The sequence below is a fragment of the Chiloscyllium punctatum genome, chromosome 33 (genome assembly GCF_047496795.1).
Source record: "Chiloscyllium punctatum isolate Juve2018m chromosome 33, sChiPun1.3, whole genome shotgun sequence".
Lineage (NCBI taxonomy): Eukaryota > Metazoa > Chordata > Chondrichthyes > Orectolobiformes > Hemiscylliidae > Chiloscyllium > Chiloscyllium punctatum.
This window is the reverse complement of record NC_092771.1, coordinates 13352407-13378489: the sequence shown is the minus strand read 5'-3', so window position 1 is coordinate 13378489 and position 26083 is coordinate 13352407. Positions and strand designations below refer to the sequence as shown.

General features: G+C 46.7%; 1 protein-coding gene across 4 annotated transcripts in view; it reads left to right on the top strand.

The window, feature by feature from the left end:
- LOC140458446 (AT-rich interactive domain-containing protein 3A-like) overlaps positions 1-26083 on the top strand; it is a 231454-nt gene that overhangs the window by 178710 nt on the left and 26661 nt on the right. For all 4 annotated transcript variants that reach the window (XM_072553028.1, XM_072553026.1, XM_072553029.1 and 1 more), the window contains 2 exons: positions 20113-20296; positions 24346-24590. In XM_072553028.1, coding sequence (XP_072409129.1) covers positions 20113-20296; positions 24346-24590 — 429 coding nt within the window. The remainder of the gene's footprint in view (positions 1-20112; positions 20297-24345; positions 24591-26083) is intronic.

Below are 26083 nucleotides of genomic sequence, written 5' to 3'. Positions count from 1 at the left end.
GAAAATGTATAAGAGTTGAGACTTTATGTCGACGTTGTACAGGGTGTTGGTGAGACCCTTTCTAGTGCACTGTGTGCAGTTCTGGTCGCTCTGTTATAGGAAGGATATTATTAAACTGGACAAGATTCAGAAAAGATGTTGCTGGGAATGGAGGGTTTGAGCTATAAGGAGATTTTTTTTCACTGGAGTGTAGGAGATTGAGGAGTGACCTTATAAAGGTTTGAAAAATCATGGGTGATATAGATGACAGGTATTTTTTCCCACAGATAGGGGATTTCAAGGGGAGGTAGTGCATTTTAAGGTGAGAGCAGAAAGATTGAGAAAAGACATGAGAGGCAACCTTTTTTACACAGAGAGTGGTTCATGTGTGGAATGAACTTCCAGAGGAAGTGATGGATAGGAATACAGTTACAACCTTTAAAAGACATTTGGATAAGTACATGAACAGGAAAGGTTTGGAGGGATATGGGCCAAGAGCAGGCAGGTGGGACTAGTTTAGTTTGGGATGGTCGTCGACAATGACTGGTTGGACCGAAGTGTCTGTTTCCGTGCTGTATGATTTTACAAATACTCCCTAGGTTAAGCAGAATCTGTGGAGAGAGAAAGACAGAATTAATGTTTCACGTCAAATGTGATTCTTCTTCAGACCTCTTTTTGAAATGTTAACTCTGTTTCTGTCTGCGCAGATGCCCATCTGACCTTGCATTTCAGCATTTTCTGTTTAAATTTCAGATTTCCAGCATTGGCCGAACTTTGCATTCATTATACATTCATGCCAAGCTGTCCCATCTTTGGATGCCATTGGTTGTGAGTTCAACATTGACCCAAGTTACCACATGAGGGCGAGGGAGAACACTCCTGTCATTTATTGAAGTGGTGCGGTGAGGAGGGGATATTTTCTGTTGGTTGTGGCTCAGCTGTTGTCTCTGAGTCACTGGCTCCAAGTTCAAGTCCTGCTCAAAAGTTAAAGCTAATTGTCCCAATGCAGTACTCAATGAGAGCTGTACTGTCAGAAGTGCCAACTGTCTGAAAATGTTAAACAATATCCTGTCTGCTCTCTCAAACCTACGTAAGAGGTCTCAGGGCATCCATTCAGTGAAGAGCAGTCGGGTTACCTCTGTTTTCCTAGCCTGTGTTTGTACTTCAATCATTTTTCTTTAAAAAGTCCATTACTTTGTGCTTTGTGTGTGGGAAATCATGTCTCACAAACTTGATTGAGTTTTTTGAAGAAGTAACAAAGAAGATCGATGAGAGCAGAGCAGTAGATGTGACATATATGTACTTCAGTAAGACGTTCGACAAGGTTCCCCATGGGAGACTGATTAGCAAGATTAGATCTCATGGAATACAGGGAGAACTAGCCATTTGGATACAGAACTGGCTCAAAGGTAGAAGACAGAGGGTGGTGGTGGAGGGTTGTTTTTCAGACTGGAGGCTTGTGACCAGTGGAGTGCAACAAGAATCGGTGCTAGGTCCTCTACTTATTGTCATTTACATAAATGATTTGGATGCGAGCATAAGAGGTACAGCTAGTAAGTTTGCAGATGACACCAAAATTGGAGGTGTAGTGGACAGCGAAGAGGGTTACCTCAGATGACAACAGGATCTGGACCAGATGGGACAATGGGCTGAGAAGTGGCAGATGGAGTTTAATTCAGATAAATGCAAGGTGCTGCATTTTGGGAAAGCAAATCTTAGCAGGACTTATACACTTAATGGTAAGGTCCTAGGGAGTTTTGCTGAACAGAGAGACCTTGGAGTGCAGGTTCATAGCTCCTTGAAAGTGGAGTCACAGGTAGATAGGATAGTGAAGAAGGCGTTTGGTATGCTTTCCTTTATTGGTCAGAGTATTGAGTACAGGAGTTGGGAGGTCATGTTGCGGCTGTACAGGACGTTGGTTAGGCCACTGTTGAAATATTGCGTGCAATTCTGGTCTCCTTCCTATCGGAAAGATGTTGTGAAACTTGAAATGGTTCAGAAAAGATTTACAAGAATGTTGCCAGGGTTGGAGGATTTGAGCTATAGGGAGAGGCTGAACAGGCTGGGGCTGTTCTCCCTGGAGGGTTGGAGGCTGAGGGGCATGGATAGGATAAATAGACAAAGTCTTTTCCCTGAGGTCAGGGAGTCCAGAACTAGAGGGCATAGATTTAGGGTGAGAGGGGAAAGATATAAAAGAAACCTAAGGAGCAACTTTTTCACACAGAGGGTGGTATGTGTATGGAATGAGCTGCCAGAGGATGTGGTGGAGGCTGGTACAATTGCAACATTTAAGAGGCATTTGGATGGGTATATGAATAGGAAGGGTTTGGAAGGATATGGGCCGGGTGCTGGCAGGTGGGACTAGATTGGGTTGGGATATCTGGTCAGCATGGATGGGTTGGACCGAAGGGTCTGTTTCCATGCTGTACATTTCTATGACTCTACTTGATTTGAATTAGAACCCCTACACTGTGGAAACATGCCATTTGGCCCAACAAGCCCACACCAACCCTCTGAAGAGTAACCCACACAGACGCATTCCCCTACATTGATTACTAATGCACCTAGCCTACACATCCCCGAACACTATGGGTAATTTAGCATGGTCAATCCACCCTAACCTACACATCTTTGGATTGTGGGAGGAAACCGGAGCACCCAGAGGAAACCCACGCAGACACAGAGAGAATGTGCAAACTCCACACAGACAGTCGCCCAAAGGTGGAATCGAACCCAGGTCCTTGGCGCTGTGAGGCAGCAGTGCTAACCACTGAGCCACCATGCCATTTGCTTTCTGTGGGCTGCTGTGTTTCCCACTTTACAACAGTGACTGAACTTCAGAATAAATATGGAGCTGGCTATCAGTGGTCTGCTGAAAAAACGCACAACAAGAGCAAGTTTGTGTCGATTTGTCTGAGGGACTAGGCAGGGCCATGGGTGAGCATGTCACCTGTAAGACCATAGTTTGTGACAACACAGCACTCCCTCAGTCATACACTGGGTATCTGAAACATAGGGTCATACAATCCTACAGCACGGAAACAGACCCTTCGATCCAACTCAGCCCTAGCAACCAGATATTCCAATCTCACCTCGTCCCCATTTGTCAGCATTTGGCCAAGATCCCTCTAAACCCTTCCTATTCATGTACCCATCCAGATGCCTCTTAAATGTTGTAATTTATCAGCCTCCACCACTTCCTCTGGCAGCGCATTCCACACGTGCACCACCCAATGTGTGAAAAAATTACCCCATAGGCGCCTTTTAAAATCTTTACCCTCTCACCTTAAACCTATCCCTCTAGTTTTGGACTCCCCTCTCCTGGGGGTAAGACTTTGGCTACTCACCCTATCATGCCCCTCGATTTTATAAGCCTCTGTGGGGTCACCCCTCACTCTATGATGCTCCAGGGGAAGAAGTGCCAGCCTATCCAACCTCTCCCTAAAGCTCAGACCTTCCAGTCCCGGTAACATCCTTGCAAATCTTCTCTGTGCCTATTCCAGTTTAATAATGTCCTTCCTACAGCAGGGTGACCAGAATTGTATGCAGTACTCCAAATCTTTTCTGACCTCTTTTAAGTTTAACAACATGCTCTGAAGTGGGAACTGAGAGTGCTCCTCTGACTTCACTGGAACAGCTCCAAACGATTAACATCTTCAACCCATCCACATTATTTAGCATTTATTCTGCACTAATAAAACCCTATCGATTTCAACCTCCCTTATTGTAACAGGGCATGGATTTATAGGCGGCATAGGTCAAAGTTCAAGGCACCAGGCTGTTTAACTGAGGACAGACTGTCATTTGTAGTTTTGGAGGATGCAGAGCTGGTGTTGTCAGCATCACTGCACAGTTATCTGCACGATAAACCGGTGTTAATATTTAATCAGAGGCAGCATTTCTCTGACAGTATTGTGGAGCTCCTTTGGGCTCACTCACCTGTGTAACGACAGTCAGAAGCCAAATTGGTTGCTTCAAGTGAAAATTCTTGAGAAAGCATTTCAGCACAGGAAGGGCTCTATCTGTACAAATGTTTGTTCAGTTCCGACACTGGAACACGGTGGAAAGTTAGGTCAGTCGATCTGAAATCCAGCCCCGATTTACCGAGCTCAGCTCTATTTAAACAGCTGCTCAGCGACAATAGCCTGCGCTTATTCAACAGCATGAACAGAGTAACTTAGTCTTTCCCAAACTGTTTCCCACTGTCACCCACCCCTCTGCCAAACTTGACAATTGCTGAGACTCAATCAGTGAAAGGTAGAGGAATGGCAATGTACGGTCGAGAGTCATAGAGGTCTACAGCCCAGACAAACGTTCTTCAGCCCATTACTGATCAACAACAACACCCTCTCTATTCTAACCCCATTCCCCAGCACCTGGCCCATAGCCTTGTATACCTTGGCATCTAAAGCACACACCTAAATATTCCTGAATGTTTCTGCCTCTCCCACCCTTACAGGCAGCGAGTTCCAGATTCCCACCACCCTCAGGGGGGAAAAGTTCTTCCTCACCTCCCCCTCTAAACCCCCAGCCCCTTCCCTTAAATCTACGTTCCTCGGACATTGATCCCTCAATCAAGGGGAAAAGGTTCGTCCTGTCTGCCGCTCATACGTTTTGTACGTCTCAATCATTTTATACCTGTCAGGCTCCGCTGCCCTAAGGAAACAACACCAGTATGTCCAATCTCGCTTCATGACTGAAACTCTCCAGCCCAGGCAACACCCTGGTAGGTCTCCCTCTCACATCCCAAGGATAATGTGGATTGCGAAAACAGTGCACACACCACCCAGCCCCTTCCCGTGACCACCTTGTGCCCCCAAGTGTAACAGAGCCTGAGGTGGCTCCATCGGTCTGTACAGCCACCTACACACTCAACGCTGAGAGTGGGTGAGTGTCATCCCCATGATGATGATAATGGCAACGTGAGAGGGGAGAGGAGGAGTGGGACGAACGGAACTCCATAACGGCCTCTGAACTCAAACTTCCAGCTCGCGACAGCCACCTGGGCACCCTCCCCCCACGGGGGCGGCGTGAGCAGGGTGGAATTCCAGGCCATCCCATCCATCCTGAACCCCTCCTCCTGCCCGCCTGAGCATTTATAGGGAATGGCCTCATTGGGTGCCCCCTGAAAAGTGGGGGCAAGGGGCTGAAAAATTGCAGTCAGGGCAGAGGGAAGCTCATCTGGACAGACATACAGCTTCCCCCCAACAAACCCTGCAACAATAGAGGCAACATTCAGCTACAGTTCTAATGGAAGTTACCCCATCAGCCCCCAGAACCAGATTAGGGTTTCTACATTCACTGTGTATCGCAGGAGCCAAGTTTGCTCCTTGCAGGTGGGGTTTTGTGCTTGACCTGCCGCTGTGACCAGTAGCAGTCGGCCGAAATCTCGCCAGTAGGCCGAAATCTCTCCAACGATCACCTTCTGTCCTCAGCTATCAGTGGATTGATTAGGCAGCCTCAAGGGGCACTTATTGATGACGTTAACAAACAATGGAAATTCTAACCTTCACATCAAACTGTCAGACCAGCTGATTAATTGCGAGCTGAACTTGTTGCACAGTATAATAGCCCTTTCAGCTACTGCCTTGCGATGAGCATTTGGCCATTAAATAGCACAATGTAAATATTAACAGCAAAAAAATGTCTGCGCACAAAAAATGTGGCCTTAAAACATACAGTATAACAAATCACATTTACGTAGAGCCTTCGATATAGAAACATACTGCACAGAAACGGACCCTATGGTCCAACCAGTCCATGCCGACCATAATCCCAAACTAAACCAGCCCCACCTGCCTGCACTTGGCCCATATCCCTCCAAACCTTTCTTATTCATGTACTTATCCAAATGTCTTTTAAACGTTGTTTCTGTACCCACATCCATTAATTCCTCAGGATGTTCATTCCAGATACAAACCATCCTCTGTGTAAATATGTTGCCCCTCATGTCTTTTTAAAATTTTTCTCCTCTCGCCGTAAAAACAAACTTGACACTGAGCCGCATATGTAATTCCCAAAGAAGCAGGTTTTTAGTATGTTGTTGGTCAGGTTGCGCTGCTCAGGAATATTTACACAGTCTCCTGGGGGTAAAGGATAGATTAACGCTATTTAAGAAGCATTGTCCTATAGCTTTATGTTACCGTGAGGCTGCAGAACGTGCGTATGACATTGCATCACTTCCTGTGATGGTGTATACTGTGTCATATTTGCATATCATACAATCAGACCTAAGGCATATTCGAGGGAACATCTTAAAGAAGGACTATGAGATTAAATGGCTCAGAGGTTTGATGGTGGTGGTGGAGGAGGGGGGCGGGGGGGTGGTGGTGGAGGGATGAGGGGGGTGTGATGTTGGTAGGTGGTAGGCATGTGAGTGACATCATCATCATTTGTTCATGAGATGTGATGTCACTGGCTAGACCACCATTCATGGCCCAGAGAGGGGTTAACTGTCACTAATATTCACATGTAGGGTCACAGATTCCCTTCTCTAAAGGACACTATTGAACCAGATGGGCGTTGGTTGGCCTCAGTTGGTTGAATGGTGTTGCAAAGTGATGTTTAGTAGAGTGGGTTTAATTCCCACACTGGCTGGAGTTACGTCTCCTTCTTAACCTCCCCCTCACCTGAGGCATGGTGACCCTCGGGTTAAGCCACCACCAGTTCTCTCTCTCTCTCTAATGAGGGAGCAGATCTAGTAAGACTTTGGCGGCTTCACCTTTTTTGTTAGTGAACCAGATGGATTTTTGTTGGCAACAGTTGATGTTGGTTACATGGTTGCCCCGAGACTAGCCTTCCATCCCAGATTTTTATTGAATTCAAGTGTCCGCGTTTGCCATGTCTGGGATTTGAACCCACATCCTCAGAAGATTAGCCTGAGTTCTGGGTGACTAGTCCAGTAGCATTACCGCTACGCTAGCACCTCCCCCTGGCTGAATTCCACAGCTGAGGGTATGGTCACCAATGCTGCCTCAGGATGCTCAGAGGCCTGACTGGAGGGAAATGAAGATCCCAGAAGGTTGTGGCGATGCAGTAAGTTACAGAAAGAGGGAAAGGGTCAAGACCCTGGAAGGAATTGAAAACAAGAATGCAAAAGTTGAGGCATTGCTTAAATGCAAATAAGGCATGGGACACACGAGGAAGGAGAACAGGACATGGTATGAGTTCAATAGGAAGGAACATAGGAGCAGGCGTAGGCCACTCAGCCCTTCAAGCCTGCTGTGCTGATCATTACTATCATGTTACCACACTATCTCCATCTCCCTCGATGACATTTTTGTCACTGCCCCATTAGAGGCTGTGCCCTCCTGCTGCCAGTCACCTCCTTGACTCTCTACCCCTTTGACATTTACCTATCGTGATGTGTCAGAAAGTGTTGGAGAAACTCAGCAGGTCTGCGGAGAGAAAGAAGAACAGGGCTTCGGTTGGACGAAGAGCCAGGCTGGACTCGAAACATTAACTCTTGTTTCTCTCCCCACAGATGCTGCCAGAACTACTGAGTTTCACCAGCAATTTCTGTTTGTGTTTCCGCTTTCCAGGATCTGCAGTAGTTTGCCTCTTCATGCGGTTTGGAGTCAGATTGCGTCGTTGACCAAAAACAGAAATTGCAGGAAAAGCTCAGCAGGTCTGGCAGCATCTGGTGGAGAGAAATCAGAATTAGCGTTTCAGGATGAGTGACCCTTCCTCAGGACAGACTCTGACGTGACATCACCCACACTCTGCACCTTCTCCATGACTTTCGTTTGCCCGTGCCCCCATAACACTTCACCTTCATCTTCACCATGGACATCCAGTCCCTGTGCACATCCGTTGCCATGGCGAAGGCCTCCAAGCTCTCGGTTTCTTGCTCTCTCGCCGACCCAACCAGTACCCTTCCACCGACACACTCATGCAATTGGCAGAACTGGTCCTCACCCTGAACAATTTCTCCTTCACATCCTCCCACTTCCTTCAGACCAAAGGAGTAGCCATGGGCACCCGCATGGGCCCCAGCTATGCCTGCCTCTTTGTCGGGTACGTGGAACAGTCCACCTTCCACAGCTTCACCTGCACCATTCCCCACCTTTTCCTCTGCTACATTAATGACTGTATTGGTGCCACATCGTGCTCCCACAAGGAGGTTGAACAGTTCATTGACTTCACTAACACCTTCCATCCTGACCTCAAGTTCACCTTGGGTATCTCCCTCCCCTTCCTGGACTTCTCCATCTCCATCTCTGAGACCATCTTCACTCAGATATTTCCCCTCCCATGTGATCAACAAGGCCTCGAGTGCACTTCCTCCATTTCCCACACCTCCACTCTTGCACCCCACCCCTCCAACCGCAACAAGGACAGAGCCCCCCCACCCCCACCCCCCAGTCCTCACCTTCCACCCTGTCATTCTCTCTTTACAGCACATCATCCTCTGCCACATCCGCCACCTTCAATCAGACCCCACCACCAGAGATATATTTCCCTATCTGCACTCTGCAGAGATCATTCCCTCTCTGACTCTCTCGTTAGGTACATGCCAACACCCCCCCTCCCCCACAGACCCATCCTCCAAACCCGGCACCTTCCCTTATCACCACACGAGGTGTAAAACCTGCACCCACACCTTCTCTCCTCACCTCCATCCATGGCCCCAAAAGATCTTTTCACATGTGGCAGAGATCTTCCTGCACATCCACCCACCTCATCTACTATGTCCCTTGCTCTCGATGTGGTCTTCTCTACATCGGGGTGACAGAACGCCAACCTGTGGAGCATTTCAGGGAACATCTCCAGGACATACGCACCCAACAACCCCACTGCCCTGTGGCTGATCACTTCAACTCCATCTCCCACTCCCACAAGGGCATGCAAGTCCTGGGCCTCCTCCACCACCAAATCCTCTGACGCCTGGAGGAAGAACGCCTCATCTTCAACCTCAGGCCCCTTCAACCACACGGCATCAACATGGACTTCACCAGTTTCCTCATCTCCCCTCCCCCCACCTCAGCCAGATCCAGCTCTCCACTCAGTACCACGCTCTTGACCTGTCCAAACTGTCCACCTTCCTTCCCACCTATCCACTCCACCTTCCCCACTGATCTATCTCAATTAACCCCCACCTGCCTCCACCTATCACCTTCCCAACTGCCTTTCACCCAACCTCACCTCCACCTATTTATCTCTCAGCCCCCTTCCCCCTCCATATATTCGATGAAGGGCTTATGCCTGAAATATCAATTCTCCTGTTCCTTGGAAGCTGCCTGACCTGCTGTGCTTTTCCAGCACCACACGTTTCAACTCTGACTCTCCAGCATCTGCAGTCCTTACTTTCTTTCAGAACAGACTTGACTACTAGATGTAAGTTTGCTCACTGAGCTGGAAGGTTTATTTTCAGACGTTTCATCACCATACTAGGTAATGTCATCAGTGAGCCTCTGGTGAAGCATTGATAGTATGGCCCAATTTTTATTTGTGTGCTTAGGTTTCCTTGGGTTGGTGATGTCATTTCCTGTGGTAATGATTTCCTGTTCTTTTTCTCAGGGGGTGGTAAATTGGATCCAGACAATGTGTTTGTTGATAGAGTTCCAGTTGGAATGCCATGTTTCTAGGATTTCTCCCATGTGTCTCCGTTTGGCTTGTCCTAGGATGGATGTGTTGTCCCAGTTGAACTGTTGACACCACTTTGACTGGGACAACTCATCCATCCGAGGACAAGCCAAATAGAGACATGTGCGAGAATTCCTAGAAGCATGGCACTCCAACCGGAACTCTATCAATAAACACATTGACTTGGACCCCGTTTACCACCCCCTGAGAAAAAGAACAGGAAATGATATCACCACAGGAAATGACATCACTAACCCAAAGAAACCTAAATGCATAAATAGAAAGGAGGCCATACCACCAGTGCTTCACCGGAGGCTCACTGAAGATGTTACCCACTATGGTGACGAAACATCTGAAAATGAACCTTGCAGCTCAGTGAGCAAATTTACATCCAGAACCTCAACCTGAGCTACAAATCTTCTCAAAACTCAATAAGACTTTGATTACTTTACTGTGTTAAGGATGCTTGGTGAGACCACTTTTGGAAAACTGCATTCAATTCTGGTCTCCTCGCTATAGGAAGGATTTTGTGAAACTTGAAGGGTTCAGAATAGATTTGCAGGGATGTTGCCAAGGTTGGAGGGTTTGAACTACAGGGAGAGGCTGAATAGGCTGGGGCTGTTTTCCCTGGAGTGTCAGAGGCTGAGGGGTGACCTTCTTGAGGTTCATAAAATCACGAGGAGCATGAATAGGATAAATAGACAAGGTTGTTTCCCGGGGGTGGGAGAGTCCAAAACTAGAGGGCAGAGGCTTCGGGTGAGAGGGGAAAGATATAAAAGGGACCTGAGGGGCAAACCTTTTCATGCAGAGGATGATATGGGTACGGAATGAGCTGCCAAAGGAAGTGGTGGAGGCTGGTACAGTTACATCATTTAAAAGGCATCTAGATGTGAATGGGTACGTGAATAGGAAGGGTCTGGAGGGATAGGAGCCAAATGCTGACAAATGGGGCCAAATTTATTTAGGGTTCGCATAGATAGGTTGGACTGAAGGGTCTGTTTCCATGCTGTAAAGCTGTCCGATTGGAAGGACATTAGCTGTAGACGTTGAATAGCTCAAAAGAAATGGACACATTGGACTTGAAAAGAGAGGGAAACCAGACAACCAAGTACAAACAGAAGGTCACTGTTTGCATGGAAGGCCCTTCAAGACAAAAAGATTTCATCTCTGTCGATGTTTTACAGAGGCTGAACTCGAGCAAGGACTACAGAAGGACCTCGAGGGCAAAATGTTCAAACAGATTTTGTGCGAAAGTTTATTTTCTCTCTCTTGCTCGGTCTCTCTTGAAAAAGGGATGTGGGAACCCAGTGAAAGGAGCACTGTCTGTCCCTGATACTTGTGGCTGATGAATGGGGGCCCTGCGCTCAGTGGTGTTACCAAATATTAAACAGGGCCATCTGAGTTTGATTTAGTCCTTTGAAGGGGTATTGGTCAGGGGTGGGTGGGTGGGTGGGGGCGCGGTGGGGTGGTGGTGGCATTATTACTGAGTACCTGTATTAGATTACACAGCCCCTAGTCCCCTCCTCTGGGCTACAAGAAGCCTATGGAAATTGGTGCCAGTGCGGGAAGGCTTTGATTTCTTATCAGATGAAGGGGAAGGAGTGGTAGTGCGGTGGGGAGGGGGGGGGAGATTAGAGAGGGAGTCCTTCGCAATGTGGCGCGCCGGATAAATTATTCTCAACCTTTCTGAGAGAAAAGGAAAGGGAGCGGAAGGGGATTGGTCAGTGCCTTCAGTTTTGGGAGGCGCTACCTCAGAACCCAAGCTGGGTTGGCTGAAAGGTCCACAACCTTTCCCCTCTGGAATTCTGCCTTTTGACCCAGGGCATCATTAATCACGATGTGTCAAATGACAATCATTCATCATGCGAGTGACAGGATGTGGAAACAGCAACCCAAAAGCTCAAATCACCAGAGTGTTAACAGAGGCCACGCTCAGATTTTCACGGCTGCTGGGCAGATTACTCTGCTGCCTACTTTCAAAATAAAAGGCGCATTATTGAATTCTCCCCCTTCCGTCTGGCTTTTGAAACCTCCTCAGTTTTTGTTTCTAGGTTCTTTAGTTCAGTTTGCACCTTTTCCTAATTCCCTCCCACCTCGGTGAGGATTTATCCTGCGGCTGTCCAGTTTGGCAGTTGTCAGTGGGCGTTTAGTATCTCCCTCACTCAATTGTTCACCCGATCTGAGTTGAACTTCGACGGTCTCCTGCTTTTCTCTCTTTTAAGATGCTCCCTGAAATCAATGTGGACTAAGTCAGCTCTGTCATAAGAGCTCAGACTCAATTTTGTCCTGATCTTTTTTTTAATCTGCTTGGAGGATCTGGCCGTCACTAGCTAGCTAACAGACCATTGCTATCCAGTTCTGAAGAAGAATCAGCTGGACTCGAAACGTTAACTTGTTCTGTCTTCACTGTGATCTCCAGGACTTTTTGTTTCTATGACAGATTCTCTCATCTGCAGGAGTTTGCTCCTTATTTGTTGCCCCTCCCTAGTTGTCCAGAGGAGAGTTAAGGTTTAACCAGGGCTGGCAGTATTTATGTGGAGAGAGAAAAACACCGAGTTAACATTTCAACTCTGATGTGACTCTTCTTCATATTTTTGCAATCGTCAACGTTAACTCTGTTTCTGTATCCAGAGCTGTGGCCAGATACTCCATTCCTCATAGACACAGCCAGACCTGCTGAGTTTCTCCAGCAATTCCTGTCTTTATGCCTGATTTCCAGCGTCCGTAACATTTGACTTTTATAAAAGCGAGCCACGTTGCTATGGGTCTGGAGTCACCTGTAGGCCAGACTGGGTAAGGACGGCAGTTTCCTTCCCTAAAGGACATTGGGGAACCAGATAGGTTTTTGCAACAGTTGCAATTAAGCTACCACTTCATTTAATTCCAGATTTTTTGTTTTGAAAGTTGAACTTAAATTGCACCATCTGCCTGGGTGAGATTTGAGCCCAGGTCCCTTGAACGTTATTGGGTGTGGGGGGAGGGATTCAGAATTTCGTGCCGAACAGTATATGGGCAGCTATTGCAATGCAGTGAGATTACACTGAAACCTAAATGGTTGTCCGTGGTAGCTGGAACCAGCGATGTGACTGGCTCCAATGGGGAGTTTGCACCTGTGCAGCTGATGTCACTGTGTTCTGTGCATGATGATGTCAGCACCAGTACATGGGCAGGCTGCTTTAGAGAATCAGTCTTTGAAAGAGCCCACCCTTTCCTGTCCCAGTGGTTTTCTCTCATGTTTTCCCCCAGTGTTTCTGGGAGTGGGGAACTCGGTCGCCTGTACCAGGCGCCCACCCCACTATGCCCCGTCTCCCCTGCAGCAACATTGTGGGCGGCACAGTGGTTAGCACTGCTGCCTCACAGCGCCAGAGACCTGGGTTCAATTCCCACCTCAGGCGACTGACTGTGTGGAGTTTGCACATTCTCCCCGTGTCTGCGTGGGTTTCCTCCGGGTGCTCCGGTTTCCTCCCACAGTCCAAAGATGTGCAGGGCAGGTGAATTGGCCATGCTAAATTGCCCGTAGTGTTAGGTAAGGGGTATATTTAGGGGAACGGGTGGGTTGCGCCTCGGCAGGGCGGTGTGGACTTGTTGGGCCGAAGGGCCTGTTTCCACACTGTAAGCAATCTAATTGTGCTGCTCCCAGTCATGTTAGTGTGCACACTGCGATCCAATAGAATTTCTACAGTACGGAAACAAGCCATTTGGCCCAAGTCCACACCGAGCCATACCCTATTACTCTACATTTCCCCCTGACTAATGCACCAAACCTACACATCCCTGAACACTATGGGCAATTTAGCATGGCCAATCCACCTAACCTGCACATCTTTGGACTGTGGGACGAAACTGGAGCACCCAAAGAAAACCCATGCAGACGCAGGGAGAATGTGCTAACTCCACACACAGATAGGCACTTGAGGCTGGAATCGAACCTGGGTCCCTGCGCTGTGAGGCAGCAGTGCTAACCATCAAGCCTCAGTGTCACCCCTCCTCTTTCAAGCGATCCGACAACCATGTTAAACAATCTCTGATTGGGGGACTGAAATAAAAACAGAATCTAGGTAACTGACAAAAGGTCAATGAAAACTGAGTAAATCAAGATAATATTGATGCATCTCAGTCCCTGCAGTGCTAAAAATCTCTCCGTTCCAAGCCCCAGTGTGTCCTGCTAATTTTTTTTTTCTTAGTAGCATATCCTAGTCTATGCACTATGCAGCAAGCACTGGAGAAACTCAGCAGGTCTAAGCAGCATCCGTGCAGTGAGAAACAGTTAATGTTTTGAGTCCAGTTTGACTCCACTTCAGTTCTGAAGAGGAGCCATGCAACACTAACCCTGTTTTTCTCTCCACAGATGCTGTCACAGACTTGCTGAGTTTCTCTACCGCTCTCTTTTTTGTGTTTGTTTCAAATATCTGACACACACACACACACACAATATCTTGCTTTGGTTCATCTCTGGATCACAGGCAGCTGAATAAGTCGTATTCGCCCTGTGAATCCTGGTCTTTCCTTTTAGTGGGGGTGCCCCTTTACCAGTGTTTACGATGCCCGGTGCAGCATGGGCGACAGTTGTCCATGGTAATGGGTTCCTGAGCTTAGCCAAGGATGTTCATTTAAGAAGGCTTCATTCAGTAAGACTGCGGTAGGTCGCTACAGAGTTCTCAATCACTTCCTGCCCCCTCGCATGTGGCAGCACAGATGTTTATCAGCTGTGCAAGGCTGAGGGATTTGTCCCTGTTTCAATGTTTGCAACAGCTTTGTCTGACAGGCCTATTACTTTCCATTCAACCTCTGTAAATTCAATCAACATTCCCAACGTGACAAAGCGGCCTGGCTAATATAAACCATTTGAAGTTTATTTCAACGTCGGAGCTAATTAAATTTCCTCCTTTCTCACTGCTAATCTGTTAACAAATTTCCTTACACCGCTGCATTGATTTCCGCACACCTTCTTAAATTCACACCGACTCGCGCAATGTTTGATTTTTGGGAGCGTCATTCCAGACGGTTCCCCTTCACAGACGATGGGAATGAGGGTGGCATTTTGTGGCTTTTGGGTGTGGTGTTGGCCAGTGCACAGCATGATCCCATCACCCTTTAGATTAGATTCCCTACAGTGTGGAAACAGGCCCTTCGGCCCAACAAGTCCACACCGACCCTCTGAAGAGTAACCCACCCAGACCCATTTCCCTCTGACCAATGCACCTCACACTATGGACAATTTAGCATGGCCAATTCACCTGCACATTTTGGACTGTGGGAGGAAACTGGAGCACCCGGATGCATTTTACAACAGACCTCCCCTGACTTGGGGCAACCAGATAGGTTTTCTGGGGTCATGTGGCCTTTGATTCTTGCCATCCTTGACGAGTGGAATTGCCCACAGTGAGGAGTGCAAGCAGATAATCTCTCTTCACAAAGTCATATAGCACAGCTAACTGCATACAGTTCTGGTCACCCTGCTATAGGAAGGATGTTATTAAATTGGAGAGGGTGCAAAAAAAGATTTACAGCTATGTTACCGAGACTGGACGGAGTTATGGGGATAGGCTGGGTCTTTTTGCCCTGAAACTTTGGAGGTAACCTTGCAGGTAACCTCTTACGTTCATGAGGGGCATCGACTAGGTGAATAGCAAAGGTCTTTTTTCCCAGGGTAGGGGTGTCCAGATCTAGACATAATAGGTTTAAGGTGAGAGGGACTGAAAAGGGACCTGAGGGACATCTTCTTCACGCAGAGGGTGGTGTGCATGTGACAAGGAAATGGTAGAGGTGGGAACAATTACACCGTTTAAAAGACATTTGGATGTATGCATGAATAGGAAAGGTTTAGAGGGATATGGGCCATCTGCAAGCAAATGGGACTAGTTCAGTTGAGGAACTGGATAGGGCTGGACCGAAGGGTCTGTTTGCCTGTTGTCTGACTGAGTTTCCAGACTGGAAGCCGATGTAGGTGAGTGAGTAGGGGGGTAGACTGGTGCGGATACAAGTTAGGGGGCAGGCTGCAGTGGATCCCACATGATACCTCGCATGATTCAGTCTGCTCCATCAGTGCACTGAAGCATCCCAGTTAAACTAGAGCAAAAGGACAAGGACAAGGTTGGAGAAGCTGAAGGCTAGAACCGTTCACTACCTTCCATCTCAAGCGTTTTTTAAACTTCGAACAAGGGGATCTGGTCAAATCGTGTTTCGCTGACAATCAGGATTGAGGAGGGTTATAAGCTGTGAGACCATGGCAGCTCAGTGCCACATCTTTGAAATCAATTAGGAAAATGATCATTACAGTCATATTAGCAGCACTTTGTGATTAAATGTGAAGTCCTGACGTATGGAGTGTCTATAAATCAGGTTATTCAGTATACGTAGGAGCACTAGTTTAAGTTGCAGCGTTAAACTCAGTGTGATCCCAGGTCACTCTGTATTGATTGGACCATCATTGAGTGGTTTGTGAGGCCGGTTAATATGATGTGACTCAGTTTCTTGTCTCTTTACATTTTATGCCCTCTCTTCTGTCACTTTTCACATAGTGATGTCTCAGAACCACAGAACCAATTTCACGTGTTGCAGCCCTTACCCTGTTCACAAGTGTTTAGGCCCTGGGGTGTCCGTTCTTTGAGGTCTTACAGATATCAGGACAACAAGCGATAGGGTTAGGGCCAACCCATCCAGGGCCTATCCAAATTATCCCCTGGGTCAGCAACAAGCACCTGCATTGATGCAGCACCACGTGGCCCCAAGGGGTGATTATCGAACCAAACTTGATACTGAGCCAAGTATTAGGACACACGTGACTCAAAGCTTGATCGAGGAGCTAGGCTGCACGGAACTGGGATGACAGGGGGGTTTTAGAGAGGGATTTGCAAAGTTTGCAGATGGAAACGAAGCAGTCAGTGAGGAGAACGAGTACAAATCGCTGGTGAAGGTGGGCTCTGAGAGGTCAAGAGGCCAAAGACAGAGGAAGGTCATGGGACTGGAGGGGAGGGTGGGATGTTTGCTCACACCGGCAAGGGTGTTAAAAAACAAGGCCACTGGGGCAGAATCGGACCTAGGGTATGGCGACAATAATCTGGATAGATTTATTAGAGATTCCGGGGGGGAGGGGGGTGGGGGCTCTTGCAACTGTAGTATCCCAACCTCTGAGCTAGGAGACCCGGGTTCAAGCCCCACCTGTTCCAGAGATGTGTAATTATCTCTCTGAACAGGTTGATTAGAGAATATCTAAAATGCTAATCCGAGAAAGGACTCTTATGGTGCATGCCTCTGAGCTAGCAGACTATATTGAAAGTACCGAATGGGTTCTTTCGGTCTGATCAAAATGATTACAAGAGTAAGCGTGAGCTTTGATGTAAAACAAATTTATTAGATTAAACTACTTAACATGTATATCAAAGACTTATACAAATGAGTGAATATGTTGACAGAGTGTAGGCCCGACAAGGAAGGTTGTCTCAGCACATTTATTGGCAACGAATGAATAATAACAATGGGTTTCTGTCCATCGGAGACCCTGCTTTGCAATGGCTGGTCTGGAGGACTCCGGATTGAGGTGAAATCAATGAGATGGGCAATTTCCCTGATATTAGTGCTGTTCTCAATCTAAGACCACGTGCTGTATCACCATTCCACTGGGGGCGGCACGGTGGCTCAGTGGTTAGCCCTGCTGCCTCACAGCACCAGAGTCCCATGTTCGATTCCAGCCTCGGGCAACTGTTTGTGTGGAGTTTGCACATTCTCCCCGTGTGTGCGTGGGTTTTCTCCGGGTGCTCCGGTTTCCTCAGGTCAGGTGGATTGGCCATGCTAAATTGCCCACAGTGTTAGGTGCATTAGTTAGGGGTAAATGTAGGGGAATGGGGCTGTGTGTCGGTGTAGACTTGTTGGGCCAAAGGGCCTGTTTCCACACTGTAGGGAATCTAATCTACTTTTGTATTCAGGAAAACAGGTCCTGTGAGGATCAAATAGGACAATTCTCACGGACAGTTTAGAGTCACTTGGTCACCTCTCTGTCAAGACATGCTGGGTTTCCATTTGGCCTGTTTTCCATGTACTTTCCTATTTTATTTCAATTGCTAGTTGTAATATCCGATTTACCCTTAACGGTCTGGGTTGAAGGTATCATTTTTAATCCTACCACAAGCAAACCTTGACGATTTGACTCTAAAGGCATCACATCGAAGCTTGTGCATTCACATATAACTTACTATGTCTCCAATGTCTGGGCACCATCTTGAAAAACCCCCCAAGACTCTTCATTCTCTGCAGCCCAGAAGCATCCACAACCTCATGGTTTTGTCATCTCTCTTGGCCTCGCCACATCCACTCGCAATCCCCAGCCCATTATAGTAAGTTATATGTGTATGCACAAGCTTCGATGTGATGCCTTTACAGGTCCATCCATAAAAACAGACCTCAGCGATCTGTAGAGCTATCCTGAGCCACACCTTTAGGGAAGAGAGTGGGGTAACGATAAAAATAATCACTAAGGTGACTCATCTCCCTTTCTAGTTTGTATATTTTCTCCTTCCCCCACCTCACAGTGGGAAGGTTCCTCGTCTTCAAACTGTGGTTTAAAGAGCTGGTTGAATGTGGATTAAATAAAGTTTCTGGTTTAGAGTGCCAATTAATGTGTGGATTTAATAAAGACCTGGTTTGGAGTGTTGGTTATGTGTGGACTTAATATGGATCCCAAGTTCGAGTGCTAGTTATGTATAGGTTTATGTATAGGTTTATTATAACCTTGGTTTAAAGTGCTGGTTATTAGTGGGTGAAGTAAAGACCGAGGTTCAGAGCTCATGTTATATGTGAGTTTAATATAACCCTGGTTTAAAGTGCTGGTTATATGTGGGTTTAGTATAACCTTGGTTTAGACTGATAGTTATGGGTGGGTTTAGTATCATCCTGGTTTAGCATGCTGGTTATGGGTTAGTTTAGTATCATCTTGGTTTAGAGTGCTGGTTATGGGTTGTTTTAGTATAACCCTGGTTTAGAGTGCTGGTTATGGGTGGTTTTAGTATAACCTTGGTTTAGACTGCTGGTTATGGATGGGTTTATTGTATGAATGTAAGACAGCCATATTGTGGATACAGTGATGGATCCCCTTGTGCAAACAGTTTTATTGCATTCCACAAAATGAGAGAAAGGGCCGTGTGTGGAAATATGATCCTGCTTATCGCACACAGATTGCGATCTCCATTGCCAAAGGTGCCTGTCAGAGGCTGGACCTCCTCCTAAAGCCAAATTGGAATTCACTGCATTTCCAGTTGTTGTGAGCAGGACAAGAGGCCTAGCCAAGCTTTACACTGAAGGATCAGAGTTTAAAACGCAGACAGTGTGAACCAGCACAGAGCAGGGTGTGTCATGTTGACACCTGTTTTGTGAGGCCTCTATCATCCATTGGCTTTTCTTTTGGAAGAGAACAGAGCAACAGTGTGTCCAAAAATAGTCAGCAGCAACTGCACAGCTTGTGTCCACGGGATTTATGCCTTTTGACCAGCTGAGGAAGACTAATGCTCTCATCCTTGTTTTAAAATCCTTCCGTGACTGCCTTCCCCCCCACCATCTCTCCCAATCCAGTCCCTCCTCGTCTCTGTAATGTCCTCCAGTCTCACAACACTTCCAGTTCTGGCCTCATGTGAATCCTTGGTTTCCATTGAATCCTGACAGTGTGGAATCAGACCAATTGGCCCAACAGGTCCACGCTGACCCTCCTAAGAGCATCCAACCCAGACCCATCCCCCTACCCTGTACTTCCCATGGCTAACGCACCTAACCTACACCTCCCTGGACACTATGGGCAATTTAGCATGGGCCAAATCACCTAACCTGTACACCTTTGAACTGTGGGAGGAAACCGAAGCACCCGGAGGAAACCCACACAGACACGGGGAGAATGTGCAAACTCCACACAGACAGTCGCCTATGGCTGGAATCGAACCCAAGGCCCTGTGAGACAGCAGTGCTAACCACTGAGCCATTCTGCTACCCACCAAGTGCCTGGGCCCTAAGTTGAGGAGTTCCGTCATCTGCTTCATCATCCCCCTTTCTATTTCTCTCTCCGTCCTTCTTTAAACAGCTACTTCCTTTAACCATTTTGTTCAATGGTTCTAAGATCACTGTCGTGACAAATATTGGCTGGCTATATATTTCTACAACACGCCTTGGAGTCTTTCAATATGTTAAAGGGCGCTATTTTGGTTATTAAGAGGAAACATTGCTTCCTGTCTATGCCCCTCATCATTTTATTAACATGTGGTTGGCATGTGATTGCCCTCTGGGCACTTAGGGGTGAATAATAAATGCTGACCTGGCCAGTTATGTCCACATCCCCTGAAAGAATGAGAAAAAGAATTCTGATAGTTAATATCTATCCAAAGTTCAGGAGCGTAGAGAAACACACCTCAAAACTGTGGTAAGCCCCTTTCAGCACTTCAGTTTTCCTCCTTCCTGTTATCAAATGTGTCACTTCCTAACAGAGAGATGGGCCTTTCTGTTCAAAATGATAAGCGTTGAGGAGACAGAATTCCTGTTGGAAACCCTTCTGCCTCTTGTGTCTTGCAGGAACGCCAGTGAACCGGATTCCCATCATGGCGAAGCAGGTGTTGGATTTGTACATGTTGTATAAGCTCGTCACGGAGAAGGGCGGACTGGTGGAAGTTATCAATAAGAAGATTTGGCGGGAAATCACCAAAGGCCTCAACTTACCTACCTCAATCACCAGTGCAGCCTTTACACTCAGGACCCAGTAAGTAGCAGCCACTGTGTTTGGCCATAACCACGTCAGGAACAATCACCTCTCAGGGGATTTTCGGCTCCGTGTCAGATGAACTCCCCTCTGTCACCTCCCAACCAAAGACACAGTCACCAGCCACATCTACCAAAGGGTGGGAAGGGCATAGATATAAGAAGCGCAGGATTGCATTAGCTCTATGTTCACTTTGTTAAACCTTCATCATCTCGGGTCAAAGTCTTTAAAATTTCTGCCCTCTCCTCCTAAAGATATGGAATTCTTGAATGGATTTTTGGATTCCAATTGTATTACATGTTCCAGGTTTACTTCTTGACATCTCTGTTGATCAGGTATCTGTGTAGAATTTATACAGTATAGTTGTCTGTTACTCTCTCTGATCACCTGAAGTTCTGTTTCTGATGTAGTTTCACCCTCCTCATGTTTGTGTTCGACACAAAAATGTCTAATAGCATTAAAAAGATACATGTTAACGTTGCACCTGAACACACAGAGCATTCTTAATAAGGTAGATGAATTAATGTTGCAAATAGCTGTTACGATATAATTGTGAGTACAGACTCATGGTTACAGAGTGACCAAGAATGGGATTTGAATATTTAAGGATATTCAATACGTAGGAAGGACAGGCCGAAAGAAAAGGAGTTGAGGTGGCTGTTTTGGTCAAAGATGTAATCAGCACAGAAGGGATGTTAAGCCAGGATCTCTCAATGTGGAATCAGTCTGGGTGATGCTGAGGAACAACATGGGAGTGGAATACATTACTGGGAGTTCTCTCTCGGCCTCCAAAAAGGGATGACATTAAATGGGCAACTAAAGAAGTGGGTATCATACAGTCATCAATAGTGGTTTTAATATCAATACAGTCTGAGCAAACACATCAGTAAGAATCTTTTGCAGATTAATTCTTGGTGAACACACAAGTTTTATTTTAAGACTAGTGTGTTGAGGAACCAACTCAGGAACAGGCTATCCTAGATTTGATATAGTGCAATGAGAAGGGGTTAATTACTGTTCTTGTTGTGCAGGGTCATTTAGGGAAGAGTGAACTTAATGTGATAAAATTCGTCATTGGGACGGAATGTGAACTGAGTCAGTCTGAAACTAGAATGCTCAATTTAATCAAAGGAAGGTGCAAAGTTATGTGGTGTGAGTGTGCTGAGAATTGACGAGCAGACAGAGTGTAAGACTAAGCATTAATATTCAAATCCTCGCTGGCCGCAGGTGCCAAATAACTGGACAACTACTAACATTGTCACATTATTTAAAAAGGGAGGCAGGGATAGACTAGGAAATTACAGGCCAGTTGGTCTAACCTTGATGGTGGGGCACGTTATTAGAAAGAATTCTGTGGAACAGAATACATCTATCTTTGGAGAGATATAGATTAATGAGGGATAGTCCAAGTGGATTTGTTAAGGGAGGGTTGTGTTTGACCAGATGTTTTGAGGAGGGAACCAAGAGGGTTAATGAGGATCATTTGATGTGGTCTACAGAGGAACCTCGATTACTCAAATGACACGGGTGGGGTGTATTTTGTTTGGTTAATTGAGTGCCGGATAACATAGTTAGCCAAGCAGCGGGACCTTGCGATCTTGTTCAGATAAACCGAAATTTGGATAATCGAATGCCAGATAATCGAGGTTCCTCTGTACATGGAGTTAAACATGTCTAAGGTCCCTCACAGCAGACAGGCCAATGGGATCCAAGGTAAAGTGGCATGTTTGATCCAAAATTGGCAGGGGAGGGGGTGGAAGCAGAGGGTGATGGTCGAGGGAAGTGTCTGTGACTGGAAGCCTGTTTCCAGTGGCATCTTGCTATTTATCATGCACATGATTCCAACTTAAACACGGAGGGAATGATTGACAAGTTTGTGGAAGACTCAAAAGTTGATAGGGAGGTAACTAGTAAAGAGGATAACCTGTAAACTACAGGAGGATAACGACAGACTGGTCACCTGGGCAGAGCGCGGCAATTGGAATTCAACCAGGAAAGGCGTGAGGTAGTGCGCTTGGGAAGGGGTGACAAGGTGAGGGGCGATATTGTGTTCAGTAGGACCCTGATGATCAGAAGGATGTAGGTGTGCATGTCCACAGTTTCCTGAAGGTAGAGAAGTTGGTCAAAAAAGCATGCGGGATGGTTGACTTCATTTGCCAAGGCACAGAACCGAAGATCGAGGAGGTGAGGCTGGAACTGTATACAGCACTGGTTCTACCACAACTGGAGGATTGCATGCAGCTCTGGTCGCCACACCTCGGAAGGATGTGATTGCCCTCGAGGGGGTGCAAAGGGGTTTTACTGAGATGCTGCCTGGGCTGGAGGGTCTGAGCTATGAGGGAAGACTGGGATTATATTCCTTGGAACAGCGAAGGCTGAGACAGGACTTGGTAGAGTGTTTAAAATTATGAGGGGCATAGTTAGAATGGATAAGAAGGCACTTTCTCCAGTAGTCGAGAGATCAGTGACCAGAGGGCATTTAAGGTAAGAGGCCAAGAGGAGAGTCAAGGAGAAGTTTTTTCACCCAAAGGGAGGTGGCAGTCTGGAACTCACTGCCTCAAAAAGTGATTGGAGTCAGAAACTCTTCTACCATTTCAACAGTATTTCCATATTCACTCACAGTGAATGTACTCATACAGTACATACTTTTGACTGACAAGGTGCGCTTTTTTTATCACTGCTGAGAAGCCATTTAAACCATAGCACTCACAGTATCTCATGGACATCCAGCTCGAAGTGAAGAGTAGAGCGAAGAAGAATTGTCAATGGGACAGAATGTGAGAGGACAAGGCAATGGCCGCGGGTTTTTCCCCACTTACACCCAGACCCGTGTTAGCCTTGCTTTTCTTCAAAGCTGCTTCTTGTGTCTCTCAAGAAACTATCTGGCTGTGGGAGGGGTCAGTACATTTTCAGCCCGTCTACTGGGTCGATGGACCTACCAGCCAGACCTCAGCTGTTATTTCCAACCCGTCATGTGGCTGAGGGGGTTTGAACGTGGGTAAGAGGCGATGAGATGGTGAACAGAGACCAGGAAAAAAGAGCTTGCTCTTTTCACTCAGAGGGTGGGAGACTGCTGACTCAGAGTGCATATCTACATTTACAATGGGTTTGGCAGGGCAAGGAACAGGTAAAGGGGCAGAAAAGGAAGTGTCAACCAGTGTTTCTGTCTTGCATGTCACATACATCCAATTGGGTCACTGTCCTGAGGTGAGAACAGTGCGGTGAGAATCTGTTTTCACCGCTGTATTTAACCCTGAGATTCAACCACGGGGGGGGATCTCACAGAGACTTATAGCATTCTAACGGGACTAGACAGGAAAGATGCAGGGAGGATGTTCCCGATGGTGAGTGTGTCCAGAACCAGGGGTCACAGTTTTGTGGATTCAGGGTGGGCCGTGTAGAACCGAGATGAGGAGACATTTCTCCACCCAGAGAGCATTTAGCTTGTGGAATTCATTACCACAGGAAGTAGTTGATGCCAAAACATTGAATGTATTCAAGAGGCAGCTAGATATAGTACATGGGAGAGAATGGGATCGAAGGTTATGGGGAGAAAGCAGGATTAAGATATTGAGTTGGACAATCAGCCATGATTGTGATGAATGATCGAGCAGGCTCAAAGGGCCGAATGGCCTCCTTCTGCTCCTATCTTCTGCATTTCGATGTTTACAGCCATACCCCAATGAAAACCCCTATTTATGGCACTTGTAATAAAGCCTTAAGTTGACAAATATTGTTGGCACACTCACTGAGATTTGCTGTTCCTGTGCATTCTCTGTATGTATTCCCCTCTCCAGGTCGGTTTTGTGGTGTCTTGGGCATTGAGGGCAAGGCAGCCATTTATTGCCCATCCAGAATTGCCCTGAATGGTAGATGGGGCCACTTTAGATGAACCAACCATATTGGAGGTGTTAATATTAGCATCCTGCCTCCACTATCTGCGTTAGCAAGCTGTTTGGGAAGGAGAGGGATCATCGTTCCCAAATGCAGTGTCACAGTCACCCAGAGTACAGAGAGCCATGTAACACACACCCCTTGTCCTCCTGCAGATACATGAAATACCTCTACCCATATGAATGTGAAAAGCAATCACTCAGTTCACCCACAGAGCTCCAGGCAGCGATTGACAGCAACAGGCGCGAGGGCAGAAGACCCAGCTACAGCTCGGCTCTCTTTGGCTATTCACCGTGTTCGGCGACCCCCCTTCTGTCCCCGGCCAAGGTCCATCTGTCGTCCCTGAATGTTCCCACCTCCAATGGAATCCACCTCTCTCCAGGGCAGCTCATCAAAAAAGGTAAGTGACGTTTCACGAGGAGCTATGTTGAGGTTGTACACGGCATTGGGGAGGCATCTTCTTAATCACCTTGTCCAGTTCTGGTCGCCCTCCTAGAGGAAGGATATTATTAAATTAGAGAGACTTACCGGGATGCTGTTGGGAATGGAAGGTTTGACTTATGAAAAAAGGCTCTGGGACGGTTATCACTGGAGTGTAGGAGGTTGGGACATGACCGTATACAGGTTTATAAAATCATGAAGGGTATCGAGGGTAAATGTCTATGTCTTTTCCTTGGGGTGAGAGATTTCAGAACTAGGGGCACATTTTTAAGGTGAGAGGAAATTTCTTTTTCACATAGAGGGTGGTTTGCGTGTGGACTGAACTTCCAGAGGAATTGATGGATGTGGGTACAATTACAAAGTTTAAAAGACATTTGCGTAAGTCTATGAATAGGAAAGGTTTGGAGGGAAATGGACCAGGTACGGGCAGGTGGGCCTGGTTTAGTTTGGGATTATGTTCGGCATGGACTGGTTGGACCGAGAGGTCTGTTTCTGTGCTGTATGACTCTGTGAGTCTTCCTGCTTTTGCTGCATTGGACACCACATTTGGGAGCCTCCCCTCCCCCTCCCAATCTCCCTTACCTCCTCCATGCCTACAACCCAAGCTTTTCCAATTCTGGCATCTGACAAGTCTACACAGTTCCCCAATACGCCTTCCCTTAGCCATAAAACCCACTCCCTAAGTCTCTGTTTCTTCACCTCACCCTCCTCCTTTAACCCTCTTCTTAAAACCCTCCAAACATTGCTTCATCTATCTCGAAATGTCCTCACGTGGCTTCATGTCAAAATCTTGTCAGATTTCACCTCCAGTGATCCACAGTAAAAACAAAGAAAATTTGTAGCAACACAACGATATTAAACGTGCTCCAGGCAGTCCCTGATTTGCAAAGATTTGTCTTATGAACATTCATACTTACAAACAAGATCTCACATTAATATTAATTTCAAAGATCTGACATGCTTGCACTTATGAACAGCTATTTTATACAAAATTCTGTTCCAACTTGTGTACAAGTCAACTTGCAAGCATACTCAGTATTAGAATCTGTTTGTAATCTGGGAACTGCCAGTATCAACATGTAAGGTGTTGTTATTAGATGGGCAATAGTGCATCTTTACAGAAATAGTTTTATCTTTAATGTTTATGTTTCCCCCTGAATTTGGTCATTTGGGGAGTCAAAGAATGTTTTAGGTCCCCTTTGAATTGAGTTGACGATTTGGATGGATCACATCTGGTGAACTTGTGAGAGATCACATTACCCTTCAGTGGTCCCTGCAGCGTGGATCTTTGACTGGGTCTCTATTGATTCAATGAGACAGAATTAGATCCAAAGATGCCATGCTAAATTACCCATCATGTTCAGGGATCTGTAATTTAGGTTCATTAGTCAGGGGTAAATGGAGAGTAATAGGGGAATGGGTTTGAGTGGGATACTCTTCAGAGAGTCGGTA